The sequence below is a fragment of the Phyllobates terribilis genome, unplaced genomic scaffold (assembly GCF_046119375.1).
Source record: "Phyllobates terribilis strain yellow unplaced genomic scaffold, ASM4611937v1 Scaffold_7__3_contigs__length_470593459, whole genome shotgun sequence".
Lineage (NCBI taxonomy): Eukaryota > Metazoa > Chordata > Amphibia > Anura > Dendrobatidae > Phyllobates > Phyllobates terribilis.
The window spans coordinates 28998505-29019743 of record NW_027362767.1 but is presented as its reverse complement, the minus strand read 5'-3'; the positions used below and the strand labels follow the sequence as shown (position 1 = coordinate 29019743).

The following is a 21239-nucleotide window of genomic DNA, read 5'->3' as shown; positions in this document are numbered from 1 at the left end:
TTTACTCACAGTTCTTATTATCCAGACCACGTCTGCAGGTAACGGCTGCCCACGTCGTACTGTGCTCACCAGGTGAGGGGCTCAGACAACTCCCAGATAACTTTGGAGCGCTTCACAGGACCCCCTTTGTGTGTCCTTTGTCTGGCCTTTCTTACCAACACTTCTGTCCGGCTGCCTCGGGCCTCCTCTTGGTAAACTTGGCGCCAGTTTCCCTGACCCTATGTGGTGCCTTCCTAGCGGGTGTAGCGAGGGGCTGCGCCACATAAAATGTCAGAGCCTCCGGTTTCTAGCTGAGGGTCGTTTCCTGCCTCCACTAGTTCGGGGACCGGTCTCCCCCTTTGGCCTGACCCCTCCACGCAGGTGGATTCGGGCGTGCGGTGGCGACTCGCCCGTCCGCACCCCTGGGATCCCTTCATTCCTCGTTCCTGGAGCCTTCTCCGCTCCTCTTCCTTCCTTCTCCCTCTTGCAGGCCTGGGCCTCTGTTACTAGGCCCGCCTCCGGAGCAGAGCTCATGCAGAGCCCCTGCTCCCTGCCACTTCTGCTCAGACTTCTCTGCACTGAACTAAGATGGTGCCCACCTTTTATACTCCCTTCTCAATGCACCCAGGAACTGCTTCCTCCCTGCTCCTGCACTACAGGGTTCCCCTTCCTCAGTATTCCCTCCCCCCACTCCAGCCAGGGACAGGGACTGTCGTGCCCATCTCAGGGGCATATTGGTCGCCCTGCCCCACGGCAATGTGGTGTAATGCATTCAGGTGTCGGGTCCTGATCCACACTCCATCCTTACCTGAGAGTGAGATATCACACCTCTGGGTGAGGTGCAATACGTCTGTAGCAACCGAGCCCTCAGGGTGCTACAGTTCAATTTATCTTCAGCCTAGGTGACGTATTGTGATACAGGGCCGTGATTTTGGCTATAAAAGGGTCCCCTAGACCCCTACCCCAAGCTTTTTAAGAGAATCATATATGGCGTGCCAGGAGACTCTATGGAATGCTTTCTCAGCATCCAACGAGAGTATCTACTTACAAATTTTTAACTGCATCTAGCCCAGGAAATACTTTGTGCCTAGTAGCAGTGTCTGCTAGTCAGCGGATTATCCCGGCTGTTAAGCAAGCTACACCACCTGTAGTTTGGACACTTAATTTTTTCAAAGGAAATGCTTCAGGACCACGGGATACTCAGTGAAGAGCATCAGTAGGCACCCCAAGGCATAGGGGCTGGGACTGGCAGTAGGATGCCTTGCGGTGGACAGCCGAGCTCGATCCTTATAAAAGCTTTTTAACTGCAGCAGCTTTAGTGGACGCTACTGGAGCTGGAATTACGCGGCTGCTGGCATGAGACTTGCCCTCCAATAGATCCTTGTAAATGGATTTAACGTGTATTCATTCAAATTAGAGAGACAATTTAAATGAAAAAACTTAGAGCTGCCTCCACCACAGGGGGGCTCGCTCGACCCACCAGCGGACAGGCACCAGTATTGGGAGAGGGGGGCTGGCCGTCAGGGTTCACCGCGGCTCTGGCACAAACCCGGCGACACGGAGGTGGCACGGGCAGGAGCGGACTGAACGTGTCGGCTTCTCACTTTTTGGATTTTAGAAGGGCATGACATGCCTATATCTGTGTCTCCCCCTCCTTTTACTCCTCCACCTCTTTTCTTTTCTCATGACTATATGTACTTGTCACTTTTCCATGTGTTAGTTGTGTCTTCTGAGCAGTTTGTCAGCTTTTGGACACCTTTGAAGGTGTTTTCTATGTGTTTCTATGTGTTTTTGTTTGCCTGCCATTGGTTTTAACGGTGTTCGAAGGTGTTCGACGAACAGTTCGACGAACAGTTCGGCGAACACACGGGTGTTCGACGAACCGAACCGAACTCGAACACTACGGGGGTGGCTCAACACTAGTCTGCAGGCTGCTCGGGGTGTTAGGCGACCCCTTTGGCTGAGCCAGACTGCAAGACGGAGCTACCTGCCTATTTCCACTAGCCTGCCTATTTCCATTACACCTGCCTATGGAAACTACGTGGAACACAGTTGTCCACACATCAGCATCACTGCTCAATGATCAGAGCGTGCCGCCATGTTTGTGGGCGGGTCTTTTAAAGACTAAGCCATGCCCACCTTCGCACTATTGGTGGCGTCACCCGTGACCAATCAGGCGGTGCCAGGTCACCGGATCAGGTGGTTGCCAAACCACCAATCACGGTCTGCCAGGTCACGGACATGCTCAGTGCGGAGAATCCTGGACTTAGGCTCCAACAGCCCTGTCTCCCTCCGCAACCTATGCTTAACATTGCTAGGCACAAATACCCAAGAGACAATCTGTACACTTTGTGGACCAGCTGATGACGATGCTGAGCAGCATCAGCCCTGGCTGGACCGGAATGGGAGACCACAGAAGGTTCTGCACCCTTTTCGAATCCAGGAACAGCCCGACACCTAACAGCTGCTGCGACCCCCACCACTTTTCCAAGGGGCATTAAACCCGTCTTGTTAAGCTACTGCGACCTCCATGTCTCTTCCTAGGGGCATTAAAACCATCTTGTTAAGCTACTGCAACCTCCATATCTCTTCCAAGGGGCATTAAAACCGTTTTGTTAAACCACTCTGAACTCCATGTCTCTTCCAAGGGTTATTGAAATGTTGTTTTTAATTAACTCTAACCTCCACGACTCTTCCAACGGGCATTGCATTTCCTCCTAATTTTAGTCAGCTTTTGGTTTTCAATGCATAGGCGAACACTAAGGGAGACCCACTCCCCAATAATGGGTAGAAGGTTTTTAGTATGCTGTAATCCACATGTTTCAAGGGGCATTGCAAGTTCCTCATAATTTTTGGAAAGCCTTCCATTCACTGCTTAGGCCAACAGTGTGCAGGAGACCCAGTTTCTATAAATGGAAAAAACGGTTTAGTTAAGGCCCTCTGACCTCCATGTCACTTCCAATGGGCATTGGAGTGTCTCAAAATTTTTGGTAGGCATTGCATTCACTGTATGCCCTATAACTGTGTAGCCGAACCGCTCCTTTTGGTACAGAAACATATCCTACAAGACATGTGTGGTTGACTGGCCTGATATTGATGTGAATGGTCCCTGTTCCTCCTGCTCTTTCTCCTTTGCCACCACCTCATCCATCATACATCACCTGAAGCTTTGTTTTAAGGGGAGTCATAGAACTGGGATAGCAGCAGGAAAACATCCAGCAATCCTCGGAGGAGGTAGGATATGCGCCAAAACGCTGACCACCTCAGGCCTAGCCGCTACTACATACATTCGCTTGCATTCCAAGGAACAGAAAACTAAGGAGATGGATGGCCTCATGATCATGAATAATTTACTCGTTGTGTAGAAGGCTGGCCACTGCTGCTGTCTACCTTCTGAACTTTGTGTTGAAGCCTGATTGAACCAGGACCCGCAATCCTCTATGTCTGGAGAACGTGTTGCATCCCAGTGTCCAACTGTGTCCTGGCTTCCACAATATTAACTCAGTGTGAAGGCATCTGTCAGATGGACCATCCCTGGCCACATTCACTTGTCCACGTGTTTGTGGTTAGGCTGTCCTTGAAATAGGGGCAGCTGGGGACCGTTTATGGACACCCGGCCGTCCTCAGGCGGCTGGGGACCGTGTGTGGGCACCCGGCCACGGGGCGGCTGGGGACCGAGTATAGACACGTTGCCGCCCCCTGGCGGCTGGGGGCAGAGTATGGATACCATGCCCCCGACGCAGCCATGACATGGTGGCCAGCGTCTGCCTCCACATGCCTAAAAGGCCAAATTTCAAGTGCAAGCAAGCTATCAGTATGGTATCGCAGCCTGGGGGTGGGTGGCAGGTTGCACACTTACGCTTGCATTCCAAGAAAACAAAGCAGATGCTAACTTCCATCATCATCATCATGCTCCTCACCTTGGCACTCTCAGCTCCCCTGATGGAGAAGTCAGGGCCCACCGGAGGAGTCTGGTTCTCTGGTGGGCTCGTCCAATGCTGCCCTAAAGCAGGCCAGGCTAAGAAAAGTGTGGGGGAATTTCCCAGGAGAAATAGTGGCGGCTGGGGACCGTTTATGGACACCCGGCCGCGGGGCGGCTGGGGACCGAGCGTGGACACCCGGCCGCCGGGCGCCTGGGGACTGAGTATGGATACTAGGCCACCGACGCAGCCATGACATGGTGGCTGGCGTCTGCCTCCACATGCCTAAAAGGCCTAATTTCAAGTGCAAGCAAGCTAGCTGTATGGTATTGCAGCCTGGGAGTGGGTGGGTGGCAGGCTGCATACTTGCACTTGAATTGCAAGGAATGGGGGAGGTACAATTGAACACTGCCCTGGGACAAGGACTTGCACGGGGATAGTTGCAAGTCTGCATCTTCTGATGCGGCAAGGATCACTTCTGATGGGAACACTTTTAGGCAGTGACCTGGGTATCAGAGATGCTTTCAGGGGTCTTCCCCATGCTGTTCCCATGTCTTTTCAGCACTGTATGCATGTGTCACACAGCACATGGCCAGATAAGGTTGTAAAATGTTAAAATTACATTTCCCGGTGAATGCATTAGTCATGGTTGAAAGCAATACAAAAGTGCAAAAACGCATAAAAAATGCTACTTGTGAACATAGCCCAAGGTGTGGCGGAGTACTTTTGTTTTTGGTTATTTATTTTACCTTATATACAAGTCTTTACCCTGGAAAGGAAGTTCCTTAACATATTTCACAGGAAAACCGTTTCAGTTTAGTTTTTGAACGTTTTATTGTGAGCCCGTAAAAGTGGCTTAATACCTCTGACCACGTTGTTGACAGCAGTGACCTGGGGTTAGAAATGCTTCCTGGGGCGATCCCCATGCAGTCCCCATGTCATTTGAGCACTGTCACTATCGTTTTGGGCACTTGTTAGGCTTTCTACAGACTGCCGGGGGTGCCGCCGCAAAAAAACTCGGGTCTCCCATAGACTAACATTGGGCTCGTTGCCCGGGTCGAGCACCCAAGTATCACGGCGAGCTCGGCCCGAGCTTCGAGCACCCGAGCATTTTAGTGCTCGCTCAACACTAATTGTAAGCAGTTACATTGCTTGATGCATGAGAGGAGGAAAAGAGAAATTGCCTATGATAGGTGCAGTGTCTGAGGGGCAGTCTGCAATCAAATGAGCCGACATTAAAGTTGATTTTGAACAGCCGCAGAGAAAACTTTTACGGCGCATCGAACGCATGCTCTGTCCCCCTTTGGTCTAAAGGGACTTCCGGAGTAATGCACAGTGGGCAAGGATGTAAGTCAGTGCATGCGAAAATAGTGTGTGAGTCAAGGACAGGGAAAGCAAAAGGGCAGAGAAAATGGGGAGACATAAAAAGGCTGTGAGGGGATAAAGAATATTCAACCAGTGACGCTATTACTCTAAAGTGCAATAAAGGAACAGATAAAATAAGAAAGGAAAGTGCATGCACAAGAAAATATATGATAATATATCAATTGGTGAATGCAATTAATATTAATATATATATGTGGGAGTGACATACCTTGTCCCAATCCTATATAATACCTTACCATAAGGCTACATGCCAATCTAAACCAGGGTGAACTCAAAAAATCCCGTATTATGATATAAATAACAATTATTTCCTCCATCTCAAAATTTGTATGCAAAATATATTGAGAAAAAAATCCCTATAATTTCACATGCAACCCCCATCCTAATATGCGAAGCCATGCAGATGCCCATGTAGTGAGTATAATAATAGAGCTAAAATATATATCTATTGCGGATAGTAGCTGATATAAAAAATCATACATGTGTTTTCTATACTGGGACCGATAGCTTAAGAACGCTGCTGCTGATCCTATTTGATATCCATATTCACAAATATATACTTACGTTTCCTATATTGGACCCAGGTTAATCAATCATCAATAATAATAATATTGTAATCCTATATTTACAAATTCTCACCAATGGGCTCCAAAACGGAACACGCTAAAGGTAAGTGTGAAGATAACAATAGTTGGCTCCAATAACAAAGTCCAAGTTTTTTCTTTTATTTCTCTTTTGTCATTGGCATCCACCGCCGTCCACATCACCACATGCTCCCACGTAAAAATGTAAGGGGCCCTCCATCCGAGATACGCTCCCCTCTGCATACCGACCAAACCATCACAAATTGACCTCTACTCCAGAAGGCCAAGGCAAAGGTAATTGGAGGGCAACAGACGTAAATATACCGTATTTTTCGGACCATAAGACGCACTTTTTTCCCCAAAATTTGGAAGGAAAGTGAGGGTGCGTCTTATGGTCCGAACGGTACTTTACCGGTGGTGGTGGAGCGGGGATCGCAGGGTCCTCCAGTGGCGGCAGAGGTGAGATGCGGCTGGAGCCGGGGCCTGTACCTCTGCTGGTGTCCGGCGGTGAGGCAGAGGAGTCGGGGCCTCTGCCGGGCTGTGAGTGGCGTCCGGCGGTGAGGCAGAGCAGCGTGTGCGGCTTCAGGTGGCCGCGGCCATCTTCCCGAGGCCGTAGTCCATGGGAAAATGGCCGCCGGAGCTGGCGCATGCGCCGACCCGGAGCTCCGGCGGCCATTTTCCTGCAGATCACAGCCTCAGGACGCCGGAAACCACACACGCTGCTCTGCCGCATCTCCGGAAACCACTCACAGCCCGGCAGAGGCCCCAGCTCCTCTGCCTCACCGTCGGACGCCGCTCACAGCCCGGCAGAGGCCCCGGCTCATCTGCCTCACCGCCAGACACCAGCAGAGGTACTGGCCCCAGTCCACAGGTCCAGGCCCCAGTCCACAAGCGCCAGGCCAGGCCCCAGTCCACAGGCCAGGCCAGGCCCCAGTCCACAGGCCAGGCCCCAGTCCACAGGCCAGGCCACAGGCCACATGCCAGGCCCCAGTCCACAGGCCAGGTCAGGCCCCAGGCCCGTCCACAAGCCCCAGGCCCGTCTACAAGCCCCAGGCCCGTCCACAAGCCCCAGGCCAGGCCCCAGTCCACAGGCAAGGCCCCAGTCCACAGGCCAAAACCAGACATCGGCATCTCACCTCTTCTGCTGTCGCCGGGTTCCTGAGGCAGGGAACGGAGGGACCTGCGATCCTGCTCCACCACCCCCCCAGGTAAGATACCTAATCAGATTATAAAACGGACTCCATCTTATAAAAATTATTTTTTTCCCTATTTTACACCCCAAAATTTGGGGTGCGTCTTATGGTCCAGTGCGTCTTATAGTCCGAAAAATACGGTACTCCACTCTGTGGTTATAGAAATGCATAGATATTAATAAACTGTAGAGGGCAACAAATATGGCTATAGAGGGCGGCAAATATAGCGAGCTTCATTGAAAAGTCCGAGAAGTACACAAATATAATAGACTAGCACATATCAAAGCTCATAGGCACAGAGAAAGTTAAAAATGTAGAAAAATAAGAACAAGGATGTTTTAAACATGGTGCTCAATTACCATGCAAATTAAAACCAAAACCCAATAAAAACAGCCACGTATGAAGCCATGAAACCTAATTATTGTAATATATATATTACAGAAATGATCCAAAACCCGAGGCTTCGTTAAGGCCCTGTGGATTCAGGGTACCAAGTCGAAAAATACAACGGCTTTCTAGCTGGGCTAATTATCTTCCCAAATCCCATCCTCTTGGGCCTAAATCTATTTGATCAATGGCTAGGACTTTAAAGCCTTTGGGGCGGAACAATTGTGATATAACTTAAAATGACGTGGAAAAGTTTTGAGCGACGTAGGGTCATTGATGCTGATTGCTTTCTCGATGTTCTGCACGTGCTCCCTTACCCAAAATTTCAGTTCTCTCATAGTAAGGCCAAAGTAGAGTCTCCGGCAGGGACATTCAGCGTAATAAATAACTCCCTTCGAGCTGCAATTTACAGTGGTGGCCAAAAGTATTGCCACCCCTGCAATTCTGTCAGATAATACTCAGTTTCTTCGGTATTATTATCTTCATTTAATTTGTCTTCAATGAAAAAACACAAAAAGAATTGTCCTAAAGCCAAATTGGATATAATTCCACACCAAACCTAAAAAAGGGGGTGGACAAAAATATTGGCACCCTTTGAAAAATCATGTGATGCTTCTGTAATTGGTGTAATTAACAGCACCTGTAACTTACCTGTGGCACCTAACAGGTGTTGGCAATAACTAAATCACACTTGCAGCCAGTTAACATGGATTAAAGTTGACTCAACCTCTGTCCTGTGTCCTTGTGTGTACCACATTGAGCATGGAGAAAAGAAAGAAGACCAAAGAACTGTCTGACTTCCGGAGACGAGCATCACGTGGTTCGCATGCGTTCCAAATATGCGTTCCACTGCGCGTTACTCCGGAAGTCCCTTTAGACCAAAGCGGGACAAAGCATGAGTGCGATGCGTCGTAAGAGTTTTCTCTGCGGCTGTTCAAAATGAACTTTAATGTGACATCATGCCGGCTCATTTGATTGCAGACTGCCCCTCACACACTGCACCTATCATAGGCATTTTCTCTTTTCCTCCTTTCATGCATCAAGCAACGTAACTGGTTACAATATAATATATATACACAGGCCCCTTTGATTAAAGACACAACCCCAGAAGAAGCCTGATTGCGAAACGTCGTAGGGGTTCTGAGAGGTGAAGCTTTATTCAGTGGTCGGTCCATACCTATTTCACTAACAAATAACCTCAGCTAATCAATTATTACATGTTTAGCGATCTTTTTGCTATTATGAAGTAATGTGATAGAAGCTTAACTGCCTTGATTGTGGCACTTGAGTTTTCAAATTATATAGGCACTTAGCACTTTATATTTATTTGATGTGTCAATACTAATACCTGGTCTAATTGATTTGAAGGGATTACTCATTATTGCACTGTTGGCACTTTTTTCATTGGTCTAATGAGATATTTACATTCCTTATTAATTTTAATTAGTTTTACTTTACTTCATCCGATAAAGGTATATTCATCCGCCTGGTTATTTGAATGTTACATACATTGAGACATGACTATACCGCATCTCTCTGCATTGGAGGTTTCTTGTCCTTACCCTACTTGTATATTTTTTATGAATTACATGTATTGAATACAATTGCTTTTATTAAGCTAGAGTCTCTGTTATCCTGTAGTTTAAGACTCATTGGATTAAGTAGATATCAATGTTGTTATAGTGTCTAGCGTTTTCTGAAATTTTGCTTTGGACATTGATTAATTATTATTGGATGTCAATGGTATCGGCCACATAATATTACAGCTATCCCTCCATACGAGACATAATACAAAGCCATAATAACTTATTCCTATTATTTTTTTCTTCATTTCGTTACAGCAAAATGGGAAAGTCCATTTGACAAGGAATGGACAAAGGAGGGAGATTTTCACGTCGATGAAAACAAAACTGTGAAGGTGTCGTTCATGTCCAGGACAGGATTTTACAAGGCGGCCATCACCGACGAGGCCACCGTGGTCTCCATATCCTACAAAGGGGATGCCAGTGCTTTATTCATCCTGCCAGAGAAGGGGAAGTTGTCCGAAATAGAACAGAATTTTGATAAAGATTCAATTCATAAGTGGAAGAAATTAATGCGCAGGAGGTGAGGAAGCATCAGCGTATCTAAGACTGCAAAAAATAAAGCAGCACGAATGCAATAAAGTGCGGGTGTGAAATAAGAAAACAAAGAAAAGTAAAAAAAAAAAAGGCAGCCATTATAGAGGCTATGGAGGACGGTCTTTAGTCACCCGGTCACGCACTTAGTGTATAATTATGTACACAGCCTTTTCTCTACTCTCTCCTTCCCTCTCTTCTTTGTGCTTCTGTCACTCTTGTATATTAATATCTCATAAACTCAACGCTATGTCTACTCTTCTATTTCAGAGTAATATGTGGGCGCTGTTATAGAGAGGTAGTGATTCTCACATGCACCATAAGAAGTAACAAAAAAGTCTTAATTTTCTTCAAAATGGGACACATCCAGGGAGAACCAGACTATACAGTACATATATGACAAGTCATATATATAGTACAGACCAAAAGTTTGGACACACTTTCTCATTTAAAGATTTTTCTGTATTCTTATGACTATTAAAATTGTATATTCACACTGAAGGCATCAAAACTATGAATTAACACATGTGGAATTATATACTTAACAAAAAAGTGTGAAACAACTGAAAATATGTCTTATATTCTAGGTTCTTCAAAGTAGCCACCTTTTGCTTTGATGACTGCTTTGCACACTCTTGGCATTCTCTTGATGAGGTTCAAGAGGTAGTCACCGGAAATGGTCTTCCAACATTCTTGAAGGAGTTCCCAGAGATGCTTAGCACTTGTTGGCCCTTTTGCCTTCACTCTGCAGTCCAGCTCACCCCAAACCATCTCTATTGGGTTCAGGTCTGGTGACTGTGGAGGCCAGGTCATCTGGCGTAGCCCCCATCACTCTCCTTCTTGGTCAAATAGCCCTTACACAGCCTGGAGGTGTGTTTGGGGTCATTGTCCTGTTGAAAAATAAATGATGGTCCAACTAAATGCAAACCGAATGAAATAGCATGCCGCTGCAAGATGCTGTGGTAGCCATGCTGGTTCAGTATGCCTTCAATTTTGAATAAATCCCCCAACAGTGTTACTAGCAAAGCACCCTCACACCATCACACCTCCTCCTCCATGCTTCACGGTGGGAACCAGGCATGTAGAGTCCATCCGTTCACCTTTTCTGCGTCGCACAAAGACACAGTGGTTGGAACCAAAGATCTCAAATTTGGACTCATCAGACCAAAGCACAGATTTCCACTGGTCTAATGTCCATTCCTTGTGTTCTTTAGCCCAAACAAGTCTCTTCTGCTTGTTGCCTGTCCTTAGCAGTGGTTTCCTAGCAGCTATTTTACCATGAAGGCCTGCTGCACAAAGTCTCCTCTTAACAGTTGTTGTAGAGATGTGACTGCTGCTAGGACTCTGTGTGGCATTGACCTGGTCTCTAACTTGAGCTGCTGTTAACCTGCGATTTCTGAGGCTGGTGACTCGGATAAACTTATCCTCAGAAGCAGAGGTGACTCTTGGTCTTCCTTTCCAGGGGCGGTCCTCACGTGAGCCAGTTTCTTTGTAGCTCTTGATGGTTTTTGCAACTGCACTTGGGGACACTTTCAAAGTTTGCCCAATTTTTCGCACTGACTGACCTTTATTTCTTAAAGTAATGATGGCCACTCATTTTTCTTTACTTAACTGCTTTTTTCTTGCCATAATACAAATTCTAACAGTCTATTCAGTAGGACTATCAGCTGTGTATCCACCAGACTTCTGCACAACACAACTGATGGTCCCAACCCCATTTAAAAGGCAATAAATCCCACTTATTAAACCTGACAGGGCACACCTGTGAAGTGAAAACCATTTCCGGTGACTACCTCTTGAAGCTCATCAAGAGAATGCCAAGAGTGTGCAAAGCAGTCATCAAAGCAAAAGGTGGCTACTTTGAAGAACCTAGAATATAAGACATATTTTCAGTTGTTTCACACTTTTTTGTTAAGTATATAATTCCACATGTGTTAATTCATAGTTTTGATGCCTTCAGTGTGAATGTACAATTTTCATAGTCATGAAAATACAGAAAAATCTTTAAATGAGAAGGTGTGTCCAAACTTTTGGTCTGTACTGTATATACTTCAATATCTCCAGTATAAATATAACCCCAATGTGTGCCCCATACCCCACATAAGACCGCCATTGTGGATACATGTAAGTATATGCAGAGCCGTTTGGCAGGGGTACGGACATGTATCCGAGAGGACAAGGTGATTGTAATATTACAGTAGGGGCCATGGTCAGAGGTTTCCGTGCTATGAAGCATCTGTCATATATCATCTGTACTTCTGTTCTTCATTTTACACAGTTTTCTAGACCTACAACTCCCCAAATTCTCTATCACTGGTACTGTCAACCTTAAGAAAACATTAAGTAAGATGGGCATAGTAGATGTCTTCTCAAACAAGGCTGATCTTTCTGGAATCACCGAAGGAGCCAACATAAAGATTTCTAAGGTACGTTTTAAAGTTTTATCTATTAATATATCTATGTCTTAAAGAGGACCTGTCACTTGCTCCAAAAAATTGAGTTAAATACTTTGTAAAAATCCCTGTGCTCCCCTGATTCTGCCACATTTTTCTGCTGTGCGATGAGTTGCTCCATTGCAGTGATATTCACATTTTTTTTGCTTTTGGAGCTCAGTATGTGAAATCTCTGCTTGCAGTTCAGCTGAGGGTTTTCTTCTCTGCAGGCATACGCTTTCACACCTGAATCTCTGATGATTCCAATCACAGTTGATCTAGCCGTCTCAGACGCTACCTAGCTGTGATTGGCAGCATCTTGGAGGGAGGGGTGAAAGTGTATGCCCCCAAAGAAGACTCTAAAGAAAAGCCCAGTGGTCTACAAGGAGAGATTTCACATACTGAGCTCCAAAAGCAAAAAATGTGAATATCTCAGTAATCGAGCAATGTAGAAAGAAACGGAAAAGAGCGGCAGAATCAGGGGAGCTCAGGTTTTTTTTTTTTACAAGGTATTTAATACCATTAATTTTAGCAAGTGACAGATCCTCTTTAAGTCTATATATTATAAGAAGCTTCTTCTCAACCTCTGCAGGCTGTCCATAAAGCTGTGCTCAATGTTAATGAACATGGGACGGAGGCGGCCGGCGTCACAGCGCTTGAGGGAATTCCCATGATGCTTCCAACTAATGTCAAATATGATCGTCCCTTTATTTTTTCATTGTATGATCACAAAGCCAAAAGTGTTCTCTTCACTGGAAGAGTCTTCAACCCCCAGGAATGATTCTCTGCAAAACATTTCTTCAATAAAATATTACATTTTATCCATGTTGTCACTTATTTTACATCATCGTTATATTTATCTGACCCGTCCACCCCAGGAGATCACCGGAGACTGAGAGGCAAACACTGCACCACTGCTGACCCCAAAGAAGGGAACAGCTTTAACTAGACAGTTGCTCCTCTATTTCCTTTCCATAATGATCTATAATTAAGGTGTAAATGTAGAAAATGGGAGGTAAAGGAGAACATGAAACTGACACCGTGAAGTCTCCAACAATAGAATGGTAAGCCGGAAAATAAACGGCCTACTGGACCATTAGTGGGGACTAGAGTTGAGCGAGTATGTTCTATTAACCCTTTCACCGAGTATGCTCGGGCCGAGCTCCGAGTATTTACAGCTGCTCGGTGATATGGTTGAATCACTCCCGTGTGTATGATTTGCAACTGTTTGATAGCTTTATTACATGTGAGTAATGTGAGGAACATACTCGCTCAGCACTAGTGGGGACCCAATTAGTCTTCTCCTCTATTGTCTCAACCATAAAATGACATATATAAATCCATCTAGGTAACCGCTAGTGCTCCCAATTAGTGATGAGCGCAAGTGCTGGTTACTGGAGTTTGCCCAGGGTGCTGGGGTCTGCACCGAGTTTCGCGGGTGATGTTCACGTCCCCGCGGCCGCATGTTCTACGGATGTTAGACAACCACAAAACATGCAGGATTGCCGTACCAACATGGGCAATTCCAGCATGTTTTGTGGCTGTCGGGGCACGTGAACATGTCATTCGAGCACCGCGATACTCGGTGCAAACTCGAGTAGCGAGCACTTGCGCCCATCACTACTCCCCATCTTTGGACTCCGTATATCAGCCAATGTGGAGACGCAAAAGAAAGAGCAGTTACCGAAGTTACAAAAGGACAACTTCATTTTCATACAGTTTCAAGATGAAAAAACTCGCCTGCAGCAGAAGCAACGAGTGCCTGCCCTCATCTCATGCTGGACACATTCTGAATCAGGCTTCCTAGCTGGGAATATCTCTAATATATATGAATTTAGTAGCAAATCAATTTGAAATCATTTGTGTTGGACAATTTGAAATTCGATTTGTGCAAAAAAACTAAAAATACCGCCGTTATTTTACACAAAGCTAAAGGCTTAAAGGGGTAGTCCCATCTCTAAGATCCTATCCCAATATGTAGTAGGTGTAACACTAATAATATACACAAATACCTCCAATTAGAAATATAGTATAGTTCTCCTGATTCGCTATGTCTCTTTCCTCATGTGCAGGCATTGCAGGACCTTAGGTATCCATGGTTATGAACACTAGCAACTAGCTAACCAACTGTCACTATATCAATGGTAGTAACCCTGGATACCTTAGTTCAGAGGCATATCTAGGAGGGGGCAGGTGGGGTATGTGTCCCTGGCGCAGCCGGCAGAGGAGGCACAGTTGGGCCTCCTAATGCGGCTGTCCGAAGTGTCTACCCCGGTGGCTGCGTTCTGCCACACCCCCCACACTGAGATTCGAGCTGACACCTGCCTCAGAGAAGGTGCAGCACGCCGGCTCCCAGTGTTCAATTGGACTTGCGTCCTTTAGACGTGAATGCAATTAAAGCTCTGACCGCCGGGTCCGAGCGACGCCAGCAGCGTGAACAGGTCATGTGATTGCACTGCTGGCGTCAGTCGCCGGCGCAGCAGACAGAGGCTCACATTTTTGGTAAGAGCTCCACATTAGTTAGGGGGGGGGCTTGTGCTATAAGTACAAATTGTCCTATTCTGCCCTATAAATGATGGCCCCCTGGGGTGACACCAAATGAATATATGCAGTGTTTATCGCTAAAATAATACTTTAGGCAAATTAGGGACAGATTTTATACCCCTTTACGTTTTAACATAATTAATAAATAAAAGCTAAGTTTTAGGGCTTGTTAGAGAGGGATTTCTATGAGGTACTCCCCACTTTGTAAATACATATATAATATATTCCTCCCAGGCCATTGTTCTCCATTGTTTGGGAGCTGAAGATGGGGGAAGTAGTATTTACTGCTTGGGATTATTTACTGCCTGGGGGTAGGGTGTATATACTTTGGGGGGGGGGGGGGTGTATTTACTGCTTGTAGGGGTTGTACAGTATTTACCTGTGGGGGGTGTATTTACTGAGTGTGGGGGTGTATTTACTGCTTGTGGGGGATGTATTTACTTGTGAGGGGTTGTATTTACTGCTTGTGGGGGTGTATTTACTGCTTGTGGGGGATGTATTTACTTGTGAGGGGTTGTATTTACTGCTTGTGGGGGTGTATTTACTGCTTGTGGGGGATGTATTTACTTGTGAGGGTGTATTTACTGAGTGTGGGGGTGTATTTACTGCTTGTGGGGGATGTATTTACCTGTGGGGGGGTTTTATTTACTGCTTGTGGGGGTGTATTTACTGCTTGCGGGGAATGTATTTACTTGTGAGGGTGTATTTACTGAGTGTGGGGTGTATTTACTGCTTGTTGGGAAGGTATTTACTGTGTGGGGTGGTGTATTTACTGTGTGTGGGGGAGATTTAGTGTAACAGGTCTGGGGAAGATTTAGTGTAACGGGGGGATCATTTGAGGACACAATTTTGGGGAGCAAAGAAGGGACAGGTGCAGACACAATATGGGCAGCAGGAGAAATTTGAAGACACAATATGTGGAGCACAGGGTGAGATGGAGGGCATGTATGGGGGGTGGGTGCATACACAGTATGGTGTGGACAGTATGAGGAGTGAGGGGAAAATGTCTGCGGACATAGTATGGGAGCCAGGGTGATGGGATGTGTGCAGACACAGTATGGAGAGTCGGGCAGATGTGTGAGGAGGCAGTATGGAAAGTGAGAGGGTAAAGGGAGGGAGGGGGAAACGTGTGAGAAGACTATTGAGGGGAATAGTGCGAGGAGACAGTATGGGGTTAGAAAAGTGTAAGTGGGCATAGAATAGAGACTGAGTAGTGTGGGGTTAGCATGGAGGACAGTGTAAGGGCACAGTCAGGAAGGGACAGTAAGCCAAGAGGGGGAGTGTGGTGAGTGGGCACAGAATAAAGACTGAGTAGTGTGTGTGTGGGGGGCTCATATGGGGAGATAATATAAGGACACAGCCAGGAGGGGATAGTATACCAATGAGGGGATGAGGAGTGTGATGAGGGGTCACAGTATAGAGACTGCGGCCTGTAGGGGGGACATAGTGTGAGAGGACAGTGTGAAGAGGGGGGCAGTATGGTAAGGAGGGGGCTGTATGGAGGGCATGTTCCATAAGAGGGACAGTGTGGGGGTGATATTTTATGCAGAGAATATAGTGAGGGGCAATCAGTTATTCAGGGGCTCAGCGTAGGGCAGATATTTTTACTCAGGAGCATTATAATGACACTGCTATCTTTAAGGGCATCGTGTTGGGATGAGCTGCAGAAGACGGAAGAAGATTGAAGTCTGCAGAGTCGAGCTGTGGATGAGAAAAGTCATCATGGACAAGATGAAGAAGAAAAGAAAGAGAACGACTCCAGAGACAACGTCATCTATCAGGTACCTGGATGTAAATGTTTTTTGTGACACTGACTAATTCTCATGCTTTTATTTATGTTAGGAGCGTTAAAGGGGTTGTCCACATTTGTGATGAGTCTGCAGTCATTCTGTGTGACTGCAGACTACTGAATTCTCACAGTGCTCACTGCACGCTGTCAGGATTCTCTCGTGCCGACGATTTACATACATGCGGCCACGTGCCGACTAGACGTGCGTGGCCTCACTCAATGGAAATGAATTGGGCGAGGCCGGACACGTCTAGTCGGAATGTGGTCAGAAGTATACAAATCACATACTTGTGCAAGGCAGAATCCTAAAAGTGTGCAGTGCATGTGCTGTGAGAATTCAGAAGGCTGCAGTCACATAGAGAGCCCTTGCACTCTCTACTCCGCCAGTAACTCTGATAAATCACAGGCGGCTTAAAGCCAGTGGCCTCCTGGAGCTCAGTACAGAGGAAGTACAGTGCCACAATGACGCTGACTGCCCCTGGCTGACGGCTGCAGTGAGAAGAAGGAGGATTTTACAGCTCGTCGTGGGAGCAAGGGGAGTTTAATTTTCTTTTTGAATTGACAATCGAGGCACAGGAGAGCACAAAGTTGCCATCATTAGTATGACACAGTGAAGGCAGAAAGGGGAAAATACTTTTGTTTGGGGGCAAAGAGGGGTATTATTATTATATTGGGCAGAATATGGCATGATTATTACAGTATGGAAGCAATAAGATGGTATTATTATTGTATTGGGGCACAAAAGAGGACTTAAGGATTGTATGGGACCTAAACGGGGACATTATTTTTTTATGGTAGCAAAAACGGGGATGTAATTATTGTAGGGTAGTGCAGAGGGGTACATACTTTTGTAATGGGGCACAAAAGGGACAGGACTTCTGCATGGGGTACAAAGGGGGCACTTACTATGTGGAGGGCGCTCTAACTTTTTGAAATATAGAGTTACTAAAAACAGTTCATAGATAGACGGGGGTGGTATTAGTTTTGGGGGCACAAAACCAGCATGTGGCAATGGGGAATGACATTGTGCAGTGTGCAATTCTTTTTTGTTTAGAGGTGGGTTAAAACCGTCAGATAAAAATATCTATATGCTACAATCTGCAGTAACAAAGTGTGGATGGAAGACGTTATCATGGTGGTCAGGGCCAGATATAGAAATACAGGGGAAGTTAATAAAGACAGTGTGAAGACCCGGGGTCTTCCGTGGGCGTAATACCACTCAGACAACACAGGCTGATGGTAAAACTTTATTGAACCACCACATTGACAATAAACATAGAACAGTCCCAGCAAATACCCAAGATGGTACAACATTACACAGTCTCGCCCTTCCGCTAGCCCGCCTGGGATAGAACAACTGCGACTTTGGGACTTCCAGGGCTGACTACCTTAACCAGTGGCCCCCCAATCTTAGCAAGCCCCCACAGAGAGGAGGTAGCGGCAAGCTTAACCCCTTTACCCCCGAGGGTGGTTTGCACGTTAATGACCGGGCCAATTTTTACAATTCTGACCACTGTCACTTTATGAGGTAATTACTCTGGAACCCTTCAACGGATCCCCCTGATTCTGAGAATGTTTTTTCGTGACATATTGTACTTCATGAAAGTGGTAAAATTTCTTCGATATCACTTGCGTTTGTGAAAAAAACGGAAATTTGGTGAAAATTTAGAAAATTTTGCAATTTTCAAAATTTGAATTTTTATGCCCTTAAATCGGAGAGATATGTCACACAAAATAGTTAATAAATAACATTTCCCACATGTCTACTTTATATCAGCACAATTTTGGAACCAACATTTTTTTTTTATTAGGGAGCTATAAGGGTTAAAAGATGACCAGCAATTTCTCATTTTTCCAACAAAATTTACAAAACCATTTTTTTAGGGACCACATCACATTTGAAGTCACTTTGAGGGGTCTTTATGACAGAAAATACCCCAAAGTGACATCATTCTAAAAACTGCACCCCTCAAGGTGCTCAAAACCACAGTCAAGAACTTTATTTACCCTTCAGGTGCTTCACAGAAATTTTTGGAATGTGGAAGAAAAAAATGAACATTTAAATTTTTTCACAAAAATGTTACTTTAGACCCAATTTTTTTTATTTTTGCAGAGGTAACAGGAAAAAATGGACCCCAAAATTTGTTGCGAAATTTCCTCTGAGCATGCAGATACCCCATACGTGGGGAAAAACCACTGTTAGGGCACACGGCAGGGTTCTGAAGGGATGGAGCGCCATTTGACTTTTTGATTGTAAAATTTGCTAGAATGTTGCGTTTGGAGAGCCCCTGATGTGCCTAAACAGTAGAAACTCCCCACAAGTGACACCATTTTGGAAACTAGACCCCTCAGGGAAAGTATCTAGATGTGTGGCGAGCACCTTGAACCCCCAGGTGCTTCACAGAAGTTTAGAACATTGAGCCGTAAAAACAAAATTTTCACATTTTTGCAACAAAAATGTTTTTCAGCCCCCAATTTTGCATTTTCATAAGGGTAGCAGGAGAAATTGCACCATGCAGTTTGTTGTGCAATTTCTCCTGAGTAAGCAGATACCCCATATGTGGGGGAAAACCACTGTTTGGGCACACAGCAGGGTTCGGAAGGGAAGGAGCGCCATTTGACTTTTTGATTGTAAAATTTGCTTGAATAATTAGCGGACGCCATGTTGCGTTTGGAGTGCCCCTGATGTGCCTAAACAGTGGAAACCACCACAAGTGACACCATTTTAGAAACTAGACCCCTCAGGGAAAGTATCTAGATATGTGGTGAGAACCTTGAACCCCCAGGTGCTTCACAGAAGTTTAGAACATTGAGCCGTAAAAATAAAATTTTCACATTTTTGCAACAAAAATGTTTTTTCAGCCTCCAATTTTGCATTTTCATGATGGTAACAGGAGAAATTGCATCATGCAGTTTGTTGTGGAATTTATCCTGAGCAAGCAGATTCCCCATATGTTGGGGAAAACCACTGTTTGGGCGCACGGCAGGGTTCGGAAGGGAAGGAGCACCATTTGACTTTTTGAATGTAAAATTTACTTGAATACTTAGCAGATGTGCCCCTGATGTGCCTAAACAGTGGAAAAACCCCACAAGTGACACCATTTGGGAAACTAGACCCCGCAGGGAACGTATCTAGATGTGTGGTAAGCACCCTGAACCCCCAAGAGCTTTGCAGAAGTTTATAACATGGAGCCGTGAAAATAAAAAAAATCAAACTTTTTCCACAAAAATAATGTTTTAGCCCCAATTTTTTTATTTTCACAAGGGTAGGAGGAGAAAATGGACCCCAAAAACTGTTGTGCAATTACTCTTGAGTACTACAATACCACATATGTGGGGAAAATACAGTGTTTGGGCGCACGGCAGGGTACAGGAGTGAAGGAGCACTGTGTGACTTTTTGAACGCAAAATTGGCTGGAATCAAGAGCGGACGCCATGTCGCGTTTGGAGAGCCCCTGATGTGCCTAAACAGTGGAATCCACCCCACAAGTGACCCCATTTTGGAAACTACACCCTTCAAGGATTTCATCAAGGTGTATAGTGAACATTTTGAATCCATAGGTACGACACAGAATTTGATAACATTTGGTCATCACATTGAATAAGTTGTCATTAGTCTTGAGTAGAGATGAGCGGTGTTCGACTCGAACTGTTCGCCAATCTCAAATTCGAGCTGTTTTGGGCGGTGTTCGAGCCGTTCGGCGAACACAAACGATTTGAAAAAAATCCGGCTGTTCGAGGTTATGTTCGATAACTGTTCATGCACCAAAATCATAACTGGATTTTTTCTCAGTAATGCTGAAAATTAATGTTAATACGCAGTTTGAGTGTACAGCGGGGTGGGGGGAGGGGCAGGGGATGGATCTCTGCATAAATAATGAAGATCTCCATTTTTTTTTCTCTTTCCCGCATTTACAGTGGGGAGGTGCAATCTGTCAGCCTATCAGCAGCGCACACACGGAGCGAACTGCTTTTTTTCACACAAGCAAGGGCATGTGTCATTGGCAGTGTATGTCACATGTCCTTGCCCTATAAGACCCAGCCATTTTCCACGTAGCCACCATTTTCTCACTGCTGCAGCTGCGTGTTAGACGGCACCGCTGTTACTGTGTGCGCTATACTTTGAGTGTTCATTTCAAGCCAATTTTCTCTCAAATATACAGATAGCTTGGTAGCAGGGAATAGTTATGATTGCAGTCCTTTTGAGGACTAGGTTACATCATTTCCTACGACTTTTATCAGGCAGGTCTGTGCTCTTAAATAGATAGGTTGGGAGTAGGGACTAATTGTAATTGCAGTCCTTTTGAGGGCTAGGTTACATCAGTTCCTATCACTTTTTGCCAGGCAGGTCTGTGCCAGTGCTGTGCAAGTTTTTTTCACAGCATTTGGCTAAATCTAGCTAAGCAAATCCTTTTTGGCCTCTTGCAGTGTGTGTTAGTCAGTGGAGTAGCCTATCTGTGTTGCAAGCTACACCACCTGTGTATAGAATACAAATTTTTTTACTGCTCCTAGCCAAGTAAAACCATTAGGGCATAGCATCATTCTATTAGTCCATCTATACTAACCTCCACCAGGTTGCAAATTAAAAATAATTTTTATCTGCATCTAGCTCTGAAAAAATATTTGGGCTTGTAGCAATGTGTGGGACTTGTTCTATTAGTCCATCTATACTAACCTCCACCAGGTTGCAAATTAAAAATAATTTTTATCTGCATCTAGCTCTGAAAAAATATTTGGGCTTGCAGCAGTGTGTGGGACTTGTTCTATTAGTCCATCTATACTAACCTCCACCAGGTTGCAAATTAAAAATATTTTTTATCTGCATCTAGCGCTGAAAAAATATTTGGGCTTGTAGCAGTGTGTGGGACTTGTTCTATTAGTCCATCTATACTAACCTCCACCAGATTG

General features: G+C 45.5%; 1 protein-coding gene across 2 annotated transcripts in view; it reads left to right on the top strand.

The window, feature by feature from the left end:
- LOC141153490 (alpha-1-antiproteinase-like) overlaps nucleotides 1–12819 on the top strand; it is a 71016-nt gene extending 58197 nt beyond the window's left edge. For both annotated transcript variants that reach the window (XM_073638328.1, XM_073638327.1), the window contains exons 3-5: nucleotides 9291–9555; nucleotides 11845–11992; nucleotides 12591–12819. In XM_073638328.1, the coding sequence (XP_073494429.1) occupies nucleotides 9291–9555; nucleotides 11845–11992; nucleotides 12591–12779 (602 nt within the window). In that variant the 3' untranslated portion in view covers nucleotides 12780–12819. The remainder of the gene's footprint in view (nucleotides 1–9290; nucleotides 9556–11844; nucleotides 11993–12590) is intronic.
- Nucleotides 12820–21239: the final 8420 nt, after the last annotated feature.